We start from the raw sequence: 18,064 nt of genomic DNA on the forward strand, positions 1-18,064 counted from the left end.
TACAATACTTAATACATTTAATAAGTAATACAACACTTCCCCCTTTGAGAGATCTAATAACTCTCACAAAATACAAATTTAGACACTTAAAAGTTCATTCTTGTAACTTGTGATCGTTACAGGCACATAGCACATGCTCTGTGTTGATTTTCTGTAATTGCATGCTGACACAGAAACAAACATGCAATTAGGGTCCGTGAAGTTCTTACGGGTAATAGTCTTTTCTGGTTGGAACTGTCATTTTCTTGTGAGAGGCGTGAGTCATTTGTTGAATGAAACACTTGATACTGTGGACGCATTGATAGTATGCCAGTAGGAGAAACAACAGCAGAATTGCTATTTCCTTGATCCACAGCCAGGGTTTACCTAACAAGTTTCCGAACCATGAAGAATTATCTTCAGTCATCTGGTGTAATTTTTCTGAAAGATCAAGAATGTCTTGTTGGATTTTGTTCAAGTTCTCTGTTGGATCCATTAACCCAGTGCAGCACTCAGGGCCGATAATGGTGCAGGCTCCCCCTTGCGTTGCAAGAATGTAATCCAAGGCCACTCTGTTCTGTAAGATCATTATCTTGTGTGAAGCTAGAGTGTCTGTGATGTTACCCAGGGCCAAAGCCGTATCATTGGCCAATTTCTGTACAGACTGATCGACTTGATCGAGAGCCTGCATGACACCATACGATGGGATTAATGCTCCAAGAGTTCTTGACCACCACATTTGATAGTTAGTATTAAGGCAATCTTGATCATGTTGATGGATGACTGAAGTTCCCGTAGGTGAGTCTCTGCGTTGTGTATTTTTCTTCTGTGTTGGTTGTAGTCTCTGCAGTTGGTCTAGTTGTTTCCTGGAGGTTGGGTCTTCATATGCAGGTGTGTAGGTCAGTGCATATGGTTCTCGGGATAACCGTTAAGTGGTATCTGCACAGAGTTAAGAAAGAAAACAAAAGAGAACAACGGCAACAAAGCAGTATTCGTTGTAAAGACTGCAAACATTAGGGTTGTATCCTCTGTTCAATCTGAGTCTGCTATTGTTGTTCCTTCTTTCCCTATTTCTTAATTCATGAGACATCTAAAAGGAACAGTGAGGTGAGGATGGACTAGTTGTTGGGAAGGGACTATGAGGGAATCTTCACCGCAGGGTTGGCCCCCAAAGCCTGTTGCTTTCGGTTCTTCCCCGGGCTCCTCACTGGTCCATGTGTCCGTCCTATCCTATCTCTGCAGGGGGAGGAACAACTTTGCAGTGTGACACATGAGTCCATGTTTTCTTTCCCTGACACAACACGGCAGCTGCTGTAATCAACATTACTTGATGTGGTCCGTGCCACTTAGGTTCTAACGGCTTGTGTCTGAATGATTTTATCATGACCCACTGACCTGGGATGATTGTGTGTCCACCCTCTGGTGGAGTCTGCCAACATGACTCAACTCTCTCTCTGGCACTCTGTACTGCCTTTGTAAGGTGTTCACAGTAAGAGATCAGGGCATCTGAGGCAATGTGAACATCAGCATTTCTAAGATCAATCACACCTGGCATCTGCATTGGGCGTCCTGTAATAATCTCATGAGGGCTCAGTCCTACTGATCTGTTCGGTGACGCTCTCATACTACACAGTACAGCTGGCAGCGCTTCAACCCATGATACTCCTTCCTGATGCATTTTGCTTAGCCTGGTTTTGATTGTTCTGTTCGCCCATTCAACCTGTCCTGATGCTTGTGGCCTGTAGGGGCAGTGAAGATTCCACTTAATCTTCAACATTTTAGACACTTCCTTAACTACCTGTCCTGTGACGTGTGTACCCTGATCTGAGTCAATGCAATCTGGTAATCCCCATCTGGGAATGAAATCAGTGACAAGACATTTAGCAGTATGTGCAGCGGTAGCACGCCCTGTTGGATAAGCTTCTACCCATCTTGAGAATTTGTCTATTATTACCAAAACGTCAGTTTTTCCCTTACAAGGGGGCAACGAGATGTAATCAACTTGCAAGTGACGAAATGGTCCTGGTGGAGCTGGGGTATGTGCTGCTGGTGTAGTGGCTGCTGGTACATCATTATTTTTCTGACATGTAACACACCTCTTGGCTGTTTCGGTGGCTACATTTCTGAATTTTGGATTCCACCATTGATTTGAGAACCTGTGATTCATCGTTGCTGGACCACTGTGACCCAAATTGTGTATTTGTTGAGCCAAGTATGGCAGCAGTGATTCGGGGGCAACATAACTGTTGGAAACTTTTCCTTCGTCAAAGCAGAGACCAGGAGACGTTGGGATCGCGTTCAAACAGAAGTTATTCTTTTATTGAGAACTCTCTGTGCGTAGCTGCAGGTCGTCCAACAGTCTAACTGAGTTCTATGCAGTATAGTTTTTTATACATTTACAAGGAGGAGGGACTTTTGGAGGTGGAGACAAATCCAAACAAAGCATGCAAATGTAGGGATGAATCTTTCAGTGATTTGATTCTATCAAGCGAAAACCGGTTAGGCAGGTTATCTGGCTGCTCAACAATTCTGCCCAATCAAGAGAAACAGGCCCAATCAGCATAACACTATCATTCAAAATGCATAGACGCTAATCCCATCAGTCTGAGTGAAACTGGGACTCCAAGAGCCATTAAAGACAATAAAGAGAAAACAGGAAGTGCAACTTTGCTGAGCAGAATCATTCGTGTGATATCATCATCTTAACCTTAAAAGCTAAATACAATATTCTTCACCGTGATGTAAGGAAGCATATCTGAAATAGATTCTTAAATTTGTTATTCCACATCTCCAAACATTTGTTTTTAGATAAACTTGATGTAATTAATGATAAATGCAGTAACCAATTAGATCTCTTTTTGTTAATATCGCTTCTCCTCCATCTAAATTTGTTTGGGTTAATGTTTCCCTCATTTGAGTGGGAACATTTTTGGGAAGTTCTTAGTCGGTATTGTGTATCAAATAAAACCAAAGAAGTGTCATTTAAAATTGCTCACAGAATATATCCTGTGAAAGACACATTAGAGCGTTTTCATCTGGATATTGATTACAATTGCTGTTTTTGTAATTGTGCAAGAGAGTCTATTGTGCACTTATTTTTTTTAATTTCCCTGTTCATCAATCTTTTGGTATGAGTATTTGGTATTTGTGATTGACTCTCTTTTGGAGCCTGTCTCTAGTTGCCAGTCAATGAATTGCAGTTTTAGTCACTTCCGTGTTGGTTAGAGACCGGAAGGTTACTGTAAACATGATGGTTATTGTAGTTCTAGACTAAATGTGAACATTCATTTACTCACTTGCACAAAAACAGATTCAGTGTTCCTCAAAATCAATAAAAAATGAAATGCAAACTCACAATATTACGCAAACCTGCAATAATTAAATGTTAAAAACACAAAAATGTACTTTATGTACTTAATCTCACTTTATGAACCAATGTTTTTGCAGCTGATGATCCAATTCGACCATACTAATAAGCAAAAAGGAAATAATTTAACTTCACATTTGTGTTTCTTTTTTTTCTTTTTTTTTGCTGGAAGAAGAGTCTTAAACTTTCTTCTCCAGCATCCTAATCTTCTGCGTTCCAGAACAGCAGCACAGCTGAAAGGTTTGTTTGAGTTGCGCCCTCTACTGTACAGGAGTGAATTTGCATTTCCTTCAGCCTACTATGGTTTATTCATTTTACTTATGGTGAGAAAGGGCCTTTACATTTGCCAAAAATAGAACTTTAGTTTTTTTGTTAATAAAAAACAAGCAAGCAAGCCCAGCCCAGGTGAGAAAAAGTAACCACAAAAGTAATATAAAGCAATACTTAAAAAAAAAAAAAAAAATTAAGTAACGCAATTAGTTACTTTTTTAGGGAGTAATGCAATGTTGATCAATTAAATAGTTTACTTTTCAGTGTTTAGATGTTCTCTTCTGAGAAAAACACTTGTTTTACCCAATGCAGGTGTCAGTTGCTATATGCCGGCCAATGGAGAGACGACGACCATAGTGACGAACCCCAGCGTCCCCGTGGACATCTCGCTCAACCTGCTGAAGAGAGAGATGGCCCTCGGAGGTGATCAAGGACACGTACACCACTGAATGCTTTATTTGACCTGTTTACAGACACACCACCATTTCTTTTCTGTCCTGTGGTTAGGTTTTGTAGTTTCTGCTTTATCTATGGATATAAATATATATATATATGAAACTTTCTCACAGGTCCATTGCCTGATGCTAAAAGACCTCGCACCATGCACGGGACATTAATAATGAAGGACAATGTAAGTCAGCATAGCTCTTTAGGTTGGTTTTCATCATTTATTTGACTAATGTGAGGTTTTGGATGTCAATAATTCCCTGTTTTCTGAATATATATGTGTGTGTGTGTGTGTGTGTGTGTGTGTGTGTGTGTGTGTGTGTGTGTGTAGAGTCTGCGGCTGGTTTCTCCAGAGCAGGCTCTCAAAGAGCTAGGCCTAAGTGAACATCAGCTGCGCTTCACCTGCCGCGTCCAGCTCCACGACCCCCACAGTGACACCGACACACTCGGCCGAATCTACACACACCTCAAGAGGTCAGCAAACAATACCACACACAAACACACACTTTCCTTTTGCTAAATTGATGCAGCTAATTATGCCCCCCTCTATGGGTATAATTATGCATATTATACCCATATGCAACAGGGTTATTATTGTTAAATAAAACGAAAAGTGTTTTTTTTTTTTTTGTGAATTGAAATAACGTAAAATATAAATATTAAATTAAACAAAAATTTGAAATAAGGTTGAATAAGTTTAAAAAAATGACTAACTGGAAATAAATAAAAACTACAACTGAACTAAATCTAAAAGTAAAATTGAAATAAAAATAAAACCTAAATAAATAGTAATATAAAAATGTAATAAAAATGACAAACCACAAGAAATTACTAAAAACTAAACTAAATTTGAATGTTAGAAAGTAAACTGAAAATGTAAAAATAAAAGCTATTTCAAAATATTAATGCAGCTATAATATATTAAATAATCCTAAAATAACACTGGTATGTAAATTCTGTAATGAAGAACTTTCAAACTTTCAGAAAAAGTCAGTCTTGAAGGTCATGTTTTTCCAAGTCTGCAGTCGGTGTGGGATGTTACACTCAGAATTTAGCACTTAGAGCTTAGGTGAGATAAGTTTTTACTTCAGAGGGCATCACTGAGTCATTTGTGTCGTGATTTAAAAATTATTCATGTAAACGGGTCTTCAAACTGCAGCTAAATTGGTCGCAAATGTAACAAAACAATGTTATTTTTTCAGTTATGCTCAATGATGGATGGATGGATGGATGGATGGATGGATGGATGGATGGATGGATGGATGGATGGATGGATGGATGGATGGATGGATGGATGGATGGATGGATGGATGGATGGATGGATGGATGGATGGATGGATGGATGGATGGATAGATAGATAGATAGATAGATAGATAGATAGATAGATAGATAGATAGATAGATAGTGTACTACTATTTTTGTAGTCCTGATGCTTGGTTCATCACGTGGGTCATTGCACCCAAACGCTTGCCCTCAGTAAACAAGGCTGTTACCACTCTAGCCTCAGTGTAAATGTCAGCGCATGCGGGCAAATACTGAATGAGGTTTGTGCTTTCCTAAAGGTTTCATTAAACGTCAAGTCTTTTTTTCCATGATCTCTTTCAGTGTATTGAAAAGTTACAGCATCCAGCACGTCCCAGACGGCACCGTCATAGTGGAATCCATCGTTATTAAAGTGACGTCCTCGGCCGAGGAGCCCAACCTCAAAGCCATTGCTTTCTTGGAGCTATCAGGTGAATACCCTTACGAAAAAGAAGTATACTTAAAGTTCATTTTATGAAGTATACTTAAGTAATGGTCAAGTATATACATTATGTAGTAAGTATACTAATGTCAATATGTACTAGTAGTAAACTTGTAAGTGTACTATTTTAATACCGCTTGGGACTAAATTGGCCCACTTTTAGTATACAAAAGTATATGTATAAGTGTAACAGTAGTAAACTTTAAGTGCACAACTAGTTCATAATTACGTTTCTCATTTGTACTGCAAGTGAACTTATGGGTATACTAATAGTTTACTATTTTAATACTTGTAGCAACTTTGACATATACTCTCAGTAAACTACTAGTTTAGTAGTTTTATACTACAAGTTTTCTTTTAGTGTACTCTCAATAAACTACTAGTTTAGTAGTTTTATACTGCAAGTTTTCTTTAAGTGAACTTAACATTATACTTATAGTTTACTATTTATAATTTTTGCACTTGCAGTAGGCCTATACTACTATGTTCAAATGTTATTTTTTATACTTGAAAAATACCTTTAACTGTACTTTAATTTTATTAGCTTCATGCATCCTTTCTTATCAACACTTGAATATTGGTAAGTTTCATAAATAAAGGCAACATTTTAAACAAAAAAGATGAGAAAATCTCATTTTTGCCTTGATCAGATTCAGAAACGTGATCAAACACAGATGGAGTAGATCGAGTCCAACACCCCCAAAGCTTCACAGTCGTTTTCTCTTCATTTCATTTGGAAACATTAAGCAGTTTTGATTTACAAGCTGTTTAATGTTTGATGATCACATGTACACTACCAGTGGACTAGCCTACCCAAAAATTCAGATACACAGAATTAGAAACATATCTGTTTTATATCAATATTGTAATCAATATAAGTTTCATAAGACTGTATATGAAAAACTATGTAAAAAAAAATATATTTAATAGGCTACTCGATCAAAAGAGTTAACACAACTACAAGCCAAGTATACTTTGAATAATTAAACTCGATCAAAAGATTGAGTACAAGTATAGGCCAAATTGGACTTTTCTCTGAGTATAAGTCAAGTACACTTAAGTGTAATTAAGTATATTTCTGAGAAGTACATAAAGTATATTTTTGAGAAGTATACAAAATGTAGACTGAAAGTATGCTTTCTTCTTTTTAGTTGAAAAGAAGTATAGTAATAGAACACTTAAATATGTTTTTTTCGTAAGGGAATTATTATCGCTGCACAAGATCAGGTTCAGTTCCATGCTTATTTTATTTACTCTATAAGCTATTCCACCCGAAAGCTTGTTACTATATAAACTTGAACATGTTAGTTTATAAGACAGTGTGTAATATTATGTTTTTTTTTAAAGTATTTAATAAGCTACTCAATCAAAATAGTAAACACAAGTACAAGCCAAGAACACTTAGAATACTTAATTATACTTAATTATATCTCGATCAACAAGTAGAGGCCAAATAAACTTAGTATAAGTCAAGTATACTTAAGTGGAATTTGAAGTATATTTCTGAGAAGTACATAAAAAGTAGACTGAAATTATACTTTCTTATTTTTTTGTTTAAAAGAAGTATACTAATAGCACACTTGAATAAACTTATTTTTCGTAAGGGTAATCATCTCCACTGATGCCCTTCCTAATTTAATGGGGGTTATATTGTGTTCAACTTTAAGCACTTATTTTTAAAGGTGAGCAATAATATAACCTCTGCGCGTGGTCAGACAGTTGGTCTAGTGGAATTTACAGCATCAAGGAAAGTACACCACGAGGGAAAGTTTTTACCCTTATGTTTCCAAACAAACACGGGTTGCATTCAGGGCCGGGTATCGCCAGCTCACAACACAAGCATATCACAATAAATGTCACCATCTATTATGCGGTAGTTCATCACGATTGAAACGGCCACAAATGCTGGAGAGAAAGTCTTCTCGTCTCATCTTCTCGCATGGTTCACTTCACCTTTCTCCGATATATTGCGTCTTACAGAAACACCTCCAACCGCAACAGACGCTTAGATTTTATACAGACCTTTTTTTTCATTCATTTGATTTTATTCAGCATTAAATTGATCAAAAGTGACATTAAAGACATTTGCAATGCTAAAACATATTTCTATTTCAAATAAATGCTGCTCTTTTAAAGTTTATATTCATTTTAGAATCCTGGGAAAAGTGTGAAATGTGTCTCAGCAAATCATATTAGAATGATTTCTGAAGGATCATGTGACCCTGAAGACTGAAGTAATGATGCTGAAAATTCAACTTTGCATCTATATTAAAATAGGAAGTGGTTGCTATGAAGTGTAATATATTTTCTTAGTGCGCACGAGAAACCAAACCTTTGAACACATATTAATTAGTGCTCTCAAATCGATAAATCATAAATCATTATAAATCACCATTAATCACATCTAACATAAAAGTTTGTGTGTGTGTGTGTATATATATATATATATATATATATATATATATATATACACATGCATACCGTATATATTTATTACATGGCTTGGTTGAATTCTAATGTAGAATGCGGTCTGTTATCAAGAAATAAGCTGCTAAGGATAACACACCGTTGCCATGAAAAACAGAGCGTTGCTATGGACACAGGATTCTAACCATAGAGACGGAACGGACTATTTTCTTTAGCGGAAGCAATACAATCGTTTTTAAATCAATAAACTCCTTTTTAAATCAATATTTTGTGTCAAATTATTGATTTATTTGGTAGGTAGCCATGTAATAATGGCTCCGCTTCGTGTCGGGGTCCTGATCAGCCTGTCGGGGTTGTATTCGCTATAACAACCGCCTCGCTCTATAATATCCCTTACATATACACACACACACACATATATATATATATATACACACACACATGCATATATTTACAAACTTTTATGTTAGATGCGATTAATCGATTTGAAAGCAATAATAGTATATACCAAACTGTCTAAGTTATTGATTAACTTAACTCTTATTCTAATTTATATAGCCTACTGTTATTCATACAATAATATTTTATTGATGGAGTTATTTAGATTTTACATGTTAGGTTTTGAAATTTTAACCTGTTTTTCATAGTGTTTAAAACTATCTTTGTCTTCCTCAGGATGAAGAATTGGGCAGTTTCTTGTCTACGCTGTTGAAGAAAGGTCTGCCTTCCTGAATGGTGATACTGATTTGACGTTTGTCTTTGTTTGAAAATAATAATAAAGAATTTTTTTAAAGTAAAATTCAGAAGACTTTCATTTGTGAAAAATATATTTATTTCTTGAATTTGAAACAAAAATACAGTCTTTTCATTCGAGGGCGACTCGTATGTGCTTTTCCATTGGTGATACTGACATCTACATCTACTTATATTTACAATAGTTCAATGAAATGAAATGAGACATGCAGATATTTACACAAAATACGCTAGATCGCATAAATCACTGACTCAACTAGGGATCAGCCTCAATGGCGAGATCTTTTCAAAATGGCCAAATATTAGCCATTAATGAGTTATTTTGCTGTTATGTAATAAAAATGCAGTCATTTTTGTTTGTTTTTGCATTGCATCAGTACAAAACCTGACTCCAGTTACATCAAGTCACATAGGAGTCACCTTGTCTTGCCTCGGTTCAATCTTACATGGTAGACGGCACTTAAAACAAATAGCCTCAGCCTTCAGAAGCTTAAAAACCCTTGGAAATGGAATAAACGCCCTTTTTCTTATTCAGCCTTAGTCTTTTGAACTTCCACTTGTAGTGTCCGGTGGCAAAGTAGTACAATATTGGGTCCAGGAGGCTGTTTAGACTGACCAGAGCCATGGTCACCCTACGGAGGATGTAAATCAAGTCATTATGTTCGTCCTGTCTCAAGCGGGACAGGAGATACACTAGATGCATGACATGATAAGGCAGGAAACACAGAACAGTGATGGCCAGGATGGCGTAGATGACCCTCCGTGCCCCCCGGGCCGTGGAGTTGCTGATCCGGGCGATGCGGTGGGCCACGATGGGGTAACACACCAGGATAACCACAGAAGGCACAAGGGACCCAAAAATGAGACTGCATATGCTGTAGGGTGCCAAGCCGCCCCAGTCTTTTGAAGTGAAGTTCTCAAAGCACGTGTTCTCTTTAGATGACAATGGACATGTTAGCATGAAGGCCAAAATGGCCGACCCAGAGACCAACCACACGGCGGCGCTCACCAGTGCTGGGAGACTCGTGTTGCGGAGCCTCAGGTATGTGTGAGGGTGGACGGTGGCGATGTAGCGGTCCACACAGATGCAGGTCATGAAGGCGATGCTGATGTAGATGTTGGCGAAGAAGACCGTGCCGGTGATGCGACACATGGCAACACCAAATATCCATTTACTGTCGTTCAGATGGTAGTGGATGCGAAACGGCAAGGCGAAAAAGAAAAGCGTGTCGGCCACCGCCAGGTTAATGATGTATATGTTTGATGGAGATTTCTGTTTGATTTTAAAGATGAAGTAGTACAAAGCTCCGAGATTTCCTATCAGTCCAAAAAACAAGACCAGGCTGTACACCGGTGTGAAGAGGTAGCGCTGGAAAGTCAAAAACTTTAAGGTGTCGTTTTCCATGATGTCGTGTTCCTTGGGTTAATAAGGTTGTTGGATTTTAGAGACTTGCTCACATCAACTCTTAATATGACTTCCTAGAATTGAAATAAATAAATTACTGGTCATTGTTTTGGGAACTAGTCTGATTTTCATTTCCCCATCAGGATGGAGGTAAAAGTCTGTGAGTTTCTGTTGTGAAAAAGAAATCATTGAAAAAGTAAATTAGTGGCATTGATCACTTGACTTATTGAAGCTCTTTGAAACATCTAGAACATCGGGGCCAATTGCATAAACTTAACCACTATGTTAAAACTGTGTCTTAAGAGCTAGTTTCAATAACTAGCAGAAAACCAAGGAGCACGAGTTGTACTTTTCCATTTCAAATTAGACTGATCTATCTTTTCATGTTACTGACATTAAAAAGTTAGGACCGGTCTTGAAGAAAAATTTAGATGACTAACTTTTAAGCCTAGTCTAAGAAGTTTATGCAACCGGCCACAAACTTCATTTCTGTTTAAGTGCTGCTATTATTATCTTAACACACATATTGTTCACGTTTTGTGGCTATACTTTTGGTTTCCAGAAACGTGAAGTGACTCACTTTTCAAAAGGTTAACATTTTGAGGTAACCAACATTATGCTGCAAGTGCTGTTGTTTGAGATGAACTTGTACTAAACATGGAATATTTAACTTTAAAAGAAAATCCGTTCTTAAATCCGTGTTCGTTTCTCAATTCAACTTTTCACTCAAATGTTTATGCTAATTTATCAAATGTAAAAATTAGGCAGAAATGCAAATAGGCATATACTACACACAAAAAATAATCTTTTGACATGTACTTACAAGACTTGAAGGAGTTATCTTGAATCCTTGAAGAAGACTTTGAATTACAGAGAAAAGCAGATTGTTTTTATATCAAGTGAGGTGTGTGAAAGCTGTTGCTCTGTCGCTGGTGGAAACTTACTCTGAATGTGGTTTGATGCAGTGATGAGAAAAGACAGACAGGAAATCACTAAAAAGTGCAGCCTCCCCCAGTGTTTTGAGGGCGACGTGGGGGACATGCAGATGTGGAAATTATGCATTTATTGTTCCACCCATACTGTATATGAGTGTCTAGATATTTCTGTGGTTCCTGTGTTGAAATAAATGAGTCACCTTTGATATTGAAGGGGGGTCTAACAGAGTTAATGTACACAGAGATGAGCAGAAATATCTGTGAAAATGTATTTAAAATAAACATACAAAAAACCTTATTAAAAAATTATCAAAATAGAATACTCTGTATTTGACAGTTTAGCTGTGAAGAATGCTGCCTGTCAGTGTGCAAAGTGAATTTGAGTTCTTTTTCATGGCATATTGCACTTTGAATAACTCTTTTTAACATCAAGCATGTATGTCCCCTGTTCGTCCATGTTCCTTTACCGCTCTAACGTGTAAATAACTCATACCCTCTAAAAGCGGCATGGATATATTTGCATACCGCAATACACAATATAGAAAAAGTTCAATGATTCACACTTTATATAAACACCACGATGTACATATATCGTCATATCACACAGTCCTAGCAAACAGTATTATTTTTAGAGTTAGTTCACCCAAAAATGTCAAATCTGTCATTCATTTCTCACCCTCATGTCATTCCAAACCTGTAAGACTTTCGTTCATCTTAAATGAAGATATTTTAATGAAATTGAGAGATTTCTGTCCCTCCATTGACAGCTACGCAACTACCACTTTGATGCTTCAAAAAGTTGATAAAGAGATTGTATATTGTACAGATTGTTTTAATCACATATAAACATTGATCAGTGAACAAAAAAACAGAAGCTCAACCAAACCTGCTTGACGCGCAAGGACAAACCTCATTGGTTCTTGTTGAAACTCAAAAGTGCTGCGTAACACACAAGAATGAACCTCACTGGTTCTTGCAGAAGCTCAAACGTGCTGTGTAACACGAAAATGAACCTCATTGGTTCTTGCAGAAGCTCAAACGTGCTGTGTAACATGAGAATGAACCTCATTGGTTCTTGTTGAAACTCAAAAGTGCTGCGTAACACACGAGAATGAACCTCATTGGTTCTTGCTTAAGCTCAAACGTGCTGCGTAACGCGAGAATGAACCTCATTGGTTCTTGCTGAAGCTCAAACGTGCTGCGTGACACGAAAATAAACCTCATTGGTTCTTGCTGAAGCTCAAACGTCCTTCGTAACACGAGAATGAACCTCATTGGTTCTTGCTTAAGCTCAAACGTGCTGCGTAACGCGAGAATGAACCTCATTATTGGTTCTTGCTGAAGCTCAAACGTGCTGTGTGACACGAAAATAAACCTCATTGGTTCTTGCTGAAGCTCAAACGTCCTTCGTAACACGAGAATGAACCTCATTGGTTCTTGCTTAAGCTCAAACGTGCTGCGTAACGCGAGAATGAACCTCATTGGTTCTTGCTGAAGCTCAAACGTGCTGTGTGACACGAATATAAACCTCATTGGTTCTTGCTGAAGCTCAAACGTCCTGCGTAACACGAGAATGAACCTCATTGGTTCTTGCTGAAGCTCAAACGTCCTGCGTAACACGAGAATAAACCTCATTGGTTCTTGCTGAAGCTCAAACATGCTGTGTAACCATAGACTGTAAAAAAAAATATGGACGTAGTGTCCGTGACGTCACCCGTAGGTTTCTGAAGAGCATTTTTGAAGCCTAAGGTAGGCGGAGCCGGCCGTCGCCATCTTGGCCTTGCGTCACTCCCGGATAACAGAAAATAGGCAAAGAGGCGGGGCATGAGTGGAGCTGAGGAGCCTGGCTATCTGAAATCACCTAGCTCGACGTGATCGAGTTAGCTCAGGCTGGGGAGGTAATGCTATAACGTTATGCTACTGACAGTACCAAGTCTGCGACTGCACAGGGCCTCGCGCTAAAGTGACAGTTGATGATGTAAAGCCAATTAAAAGTTCCTATTTTTGCCCTTCGAAATATTATAATAGTTAAAAGACATGGCTACAAGTGAGACTGTATATCGTGATTCTGTACAATTCTGCTAGTTGAAAATGTATTATGCAGTAACTTAATATTACTCTGAGAGTGTGTGTGTGACAGTGATTTATGTGCATACATGTCAGTCACTCTTTTTTATAGTCTATGGTCCATCAGCGCGGCATCGCTCGTCAAGTTCGTAGAGAGCTTATTCAGTCCATTTTACATTCTGATTTTGGCCGCCTCTCAAATGGGTTAAACCATAGATATATTGCCTATGAAGTTCAAGTAAATGCGCTAGAAAATCCGCGCTCATTCAAGGATGTGCATTTATAGCATGGACGGAGAAAGCGCCGACACCTGCAGGATTTCATCTGACGGTACATAACATAAGCATATTATAATCTATATGTTCCGTGAGAGCAGAACGAACGAGCCTTTATTGACGTTTTTAAATCTGAAAACTCCAAAAAGCAACGAAATTGTCAGACATCCATTAGTGCATGTTCACAGAGGAAAACAACTGAAATACAGCGCTGGTTGTTCTCTCGAACGATACTCGACGACAACAACGGAATCCTAAACCGTGGGCGAAGTAATGGGTGTATTAAATTGTATGAAATAATCCCGGAAAAAAGCACAAAACACTGCAGAGGTGGCAAGTTCAGCAGCTACAATTTGCTGAGGTTAAGTGACGGCTAGTAACAGCAGACAAATGGCTAGCATTGACATCAGCGGGAATCCATCTGTCACTCAAGTGGCCACACCCTTAATTATGCAGAACTTTAAATATTAATCAACTAAACGGATGAGCTATAAAAAAATTCACCCCCCTCACAGTTGTTATGAAGGGCAAAATTAGCTGTATAGACCAAAGCCAGAGATCCAGGCTGTAAACATGTTTTTTTCTGCTGTAAAGTTGGTAATTTTAACATGAGGGAGATACAGATTTGACTCACTTGTGCAGCCAGCCTCAAGCGGCCAGTCAATGAATTGCAGTTTAACTCACTTCGGTGTTGGTTTCAAGAGAGAGACGGGGAGGTTGCCGCTTGTGTAACACATGAGAATGAACCTCATTGGTTCTCGCACGTCAAGCAAACATGCTTGAGTGTTGCATAATTGATGTGTGAGTTGATGAATGTGTATGTAAATAAAAGCCTAAATTCAATCTTTTCATCATATAAAGTGTTTGTGTCTCTTCAGAAAATTTGGACTAAACCGCTCAATTCATTTGGATTAGTTTTACGATCTCTTTATGAAGTTTTTGAAGCGACAAAGTGTCAGTTGCGTAGCTGTCAATAGAGGGATTTTATTTTAAATATAAAATCAGATTTTATTTAAAATATCTTGATTTGTGTTCCGAAGATGAACGAAGGTCTTAGTTTTGAACGACATAAGGGTGAGTATGACAGAATTTTCATTTTTGGGTGAACTATCCCTTTAAACACATCTGACTAGATAAAACCAACAACCGATTCACTATCAAGACTGACTTTGCCAACGGTATTTATCCCCTTTGCCAGTGCTCTTTTATTCCTTAATGTTAACTAAAGGTAAATCTAAATGATGTTCCGTTTTAACCTTAATCAACAAGTAGAATCGACCATAACATCCTCAACAAATCTTATTCCTTATCGATGCAGAAAATTCGCTCACCCAATCCTAGAGATGGAGTCGTGCAGCTGCAGCTCACGTGCATGAAAGTTGGGCTATTTTAAATATGAAACACTGCATATCTATCTCTGTACAGTGAGTGAGAGCTCCTTTTGACCAGCAGATCTCAGTAGTTTGTCAGCTGTAATTGGGTGTATTTATACTGCTTTTGTGTTTTTATTCCTCTTTAGTAGAATAAGTTTTGCTAACCTAAATCTGTCCGTTTTCAGTTTTGGATGTCCTGTTTTGCATTTGGACACAAGATGGCGCATAAACCCTTATCATTTTATAGGCCTTTATTTTATATTTTATTTCCAAGGCAAGTATTACTATTGCAGTTGAACAAATCATTTTAACATGATTTTTCAAATAATAATAATAAAATGTATGGATTAAGTTGCTTCAGACCAGTTCATTTTGAAATATTAATAACAATAAAAAAGTTATTCTTACAGTACATTTACTTTATAAAAATTAGTCAGGATTTTACAGCAAAAGGACAAATGTACCACAACCTGAAGGGGGGACGTTTTTTACAATTGTACTAAAAGGCCTTTTACTTTTACTAAAACAGTATAATAAAGTATCAATCAGACAACAGAAAGCATGCAGTAGATCAGGTTTTTCACAAAGTTTGGATCATGTTGATCATTTATAGGCCCTTAGAAATATGTGTATGAAATATGATACAGATGGTTTTATAGGGTTAACATAAAAATAGTTAATTTAGTAGCATGTACAAACTCACATGGACAATAAATCTTATTTAGGATTCTGTAAATACCATCTGACTGAATGAAACAGAATTGGCTGAGTTTGCTGCACTGAAGTTTGAATCAGAGAGGACAAGAATGAGATTTGTGTTTTGGTTGAAGGCCGGCGTTGTGTCCGATGGCCTTTATGTAGTGATAGATGCATTCACTGACTACAAGCCCATCACATTCCTCACTTCCTGTGGCATTCATTTCGGAAAATGACTTTGCCATTGTGGAATACATAAACTGGTGTCTGAAAAGCACAGAATTTTTAATGGTTTGCATTTCAGCATTTGATTATTTGATATTACAGGATAAAAAGTATGTGAATCAAGTTAGCCAGGAAACTATGTGTTGTTGACCATTAATATAACATGAAATAACATGGTTTGGAATTATCGCCAATGAATAGGCTTTCTTCCCTTTGACTTTGGCAAATGTATATATTAAAATACACAGTAGTTGGAAAAGAAATATAAGTAACACTTGAAGCCTTTATATATAATGCATAATAAAAGTATTTTTAATGCATTAGCCTTGTAATGCACGTTATAATGCATTGTATGATCTTGTACATAATTGCAACCACAGTTATAATACATTATATTGCTTATTTATATTTATTGTTACTTTAGAAAGTATAATGCATTAAAGCACATGACAAACAACCAATTTCAGAAAATATTGCAATGCATTTAAGTTTTAATAAAAATATATTATGCATTACACATACATTATGAATACTTTACTTTTTAAAGTGTTGCAAAAAATGTCATGTGCATCAATGCAATGTCATTTTGTAAAAAACAGCCAAATGTAAATTATATCAGATCTTGGTTTTAAATACAACACGCACTTAAGCAATAAAAAATTATCCTTGAAGCAAACATTATATTTTTGAGATTTGTCTGTCGTTATTAGGGTTATTTAGGAAATAACTGCTTTTCTAAGTCATGCATGCCAGCAGAAAATGTTGAGGCTGGATGTTTGCATTAAACGGTACAAAATCGTGCTACAGTAAAACACATGGATGATCTTTGTTCTGATGCATTCATCTGTAATCTGCTGTAAGGATGTGCAATATGCTTTGACCTTTCACCTTGTCCTTTGGACAAATCCACTGTCCTCTTTCAGCATCTCACGGACAAATGAAATCAGGAGAGCATAATTGTTGAATCGCAGGAAACTCAGTTGAAATTGAAAGTAGGCAGAGCAGTCATTTTCCATAACATCCTGGCCTACATGTGATCTCTCACCTAACTGCTTGATGAATGTAAGTAGAATGTTTATTGGAGAGTTCATTGAATGGAAGATTGGGGATCTGACCTATTAAATAGGAGCAGATGGTGTTTCCCACCCTCACCACCTGCTCAAGAGAAGCTTAGAGTTTTATGGAAACCATGTGAGGTCAGATGTTTATTTGGATGAGAGAGTCAACATGCTTGTAGACCCATTCAAACACTAGTAGCAACAAATTGCTTTAGTGTAGTGTAGTTTGTTTGAGCTTGTCTTATAGAAATATACAGCGTCAATCATAAACCGTTACACAGTATGACAGTATGCTAGCTTGTTTCTGCCTCGCAAATTCTGACATTTTTTTTCTCAGTATTGTGAGATAAACTCACAATTCTGACTTTTTTCTTGCAAGTTTATATCTCACAATTCAGATATTTTTTAAATCAGAATTGCAAGTTAAAATCTCGCATTGACAGTACACATGACAGTGTGCAACAATTCTCACATTTTCACAATTTTCAAAAGTTTATATCTTACAATTCTGAAATGTTTTATTAAAATTACGATTTAAAAACTCGCAATTCTGAATTGTTTTCTCAGATTTGTGAGATATAAACTCGAAATTGTGAGTTATAAATTCTGCCTAGGCCCACATTAACATATTCAGATATTCATATTCATCAACATATTTTTCCAGTGAGACCAGGTTGCCAGTTAAATCTATCCCTTTTATAATGCTTTTTTTTTTTTTATGTTATTTTTCTCATAAAACGTACAAAAAAAAACAAAAAAAAAAAAGCACTGGATTGGACTGAACTGGGTTGTTCTCATCTGTTCCCATGAATCTTTCATAGCAGTCCCAGCAATGCAACAACAGATTTCTTCAGTTCAGTGTGTTTTTCTAATCACTTCAAGTAGAGCTTTAGTGAACTTTGCTATCCTAGGTACAACCAAAATGCAAGATAAATACTTAAAGTAAAGTAACTACTAAAGTAAAATAGTACACTGTAAAAAAATTACATGAGCAATACGTTATGACAACATATGTTTTTACATTGCTTTAACTCATCAAAAT

At 37.0% G+C, this 18,064-nt stretch overlaps 2 protein-coding genes across 3 annotated transcripts; one reads left to right on the forward strand and one right to left on the reverse strand.

Moving 5' to 3' along the window:
- The first annotated feature begins 3,384 nt into the window (after positions 1–3,384).
- On the forward strand, positions 3,385–8,930 carry LOC311302120 (integrator complex subunit 11-like). The gene is made up of 5 exons (XM_084427747.1): positions 3,385–4,039; positions 4,186–4,247; positions 4,395–4,537; positions 5,670–5,797; positions 8,911–8,930. The coding sequence occupies exons 1-5, from the start codon at positions 3,943–3,945 to the stop codon at positions 8,913–8,915; spliced, it is 435 nt and encodes a 144-aa protein (XP_084283873.1). The 5' UTR covers positions 3,385–3,942; the 3' UTR covers positions 8,916–8,930.
- A 114-nt stretch (positions 8,931–9,044) lies between these two features.
- Positions 9,045–11,344, reverse strand: LOC311302121 (P2Y purinoceptor 1-like). Of its 2 annotated transcripts, none has more exons than XM_084427748.1 (2): positions 11,217–11,344; positions 9,045–10,561 (listed from the first exon to the last, which is right to left on the reverse strand). In XM_084427748.1, the coding sequence occupies exon 2, from the start codon at positions 10,391–10,393 to the stop codon at positions 9,479–9,481; it is 915 nt and encodes a 304-aa protein (XP_084283874.1). In that variant the 5' UTR covers positions 10,394–10,561; positions 11,217–11,344; the 3' UTR covers positions 9,045–9,478. The 2 variants fall into 2 exon arrangements, with proteins under 2 accessions (XP_084283874.1, XP_084283875.1); XM_084427749.1 differs by having other exon boundaries at positions 9,045–10,467; positions 11,217–11,340.
- Between the last annotated feature and the right edge of the window lie 6,720 nt (positions 11,345–18,064).

The sequence above is a fragment of the Rutilus rutilus genome (assembly GCF_951802725.1).
Source record: "Rutilus rutilus genome assembly, chromosome: 13".
In the NCBI taxonomy this organism is placed as follows: Eukaryota; Metazoa; Chordata; class Actinopteri; order Cypriniformes; family Leuciscidae; genus Rutilus; species Rutilus rutilus.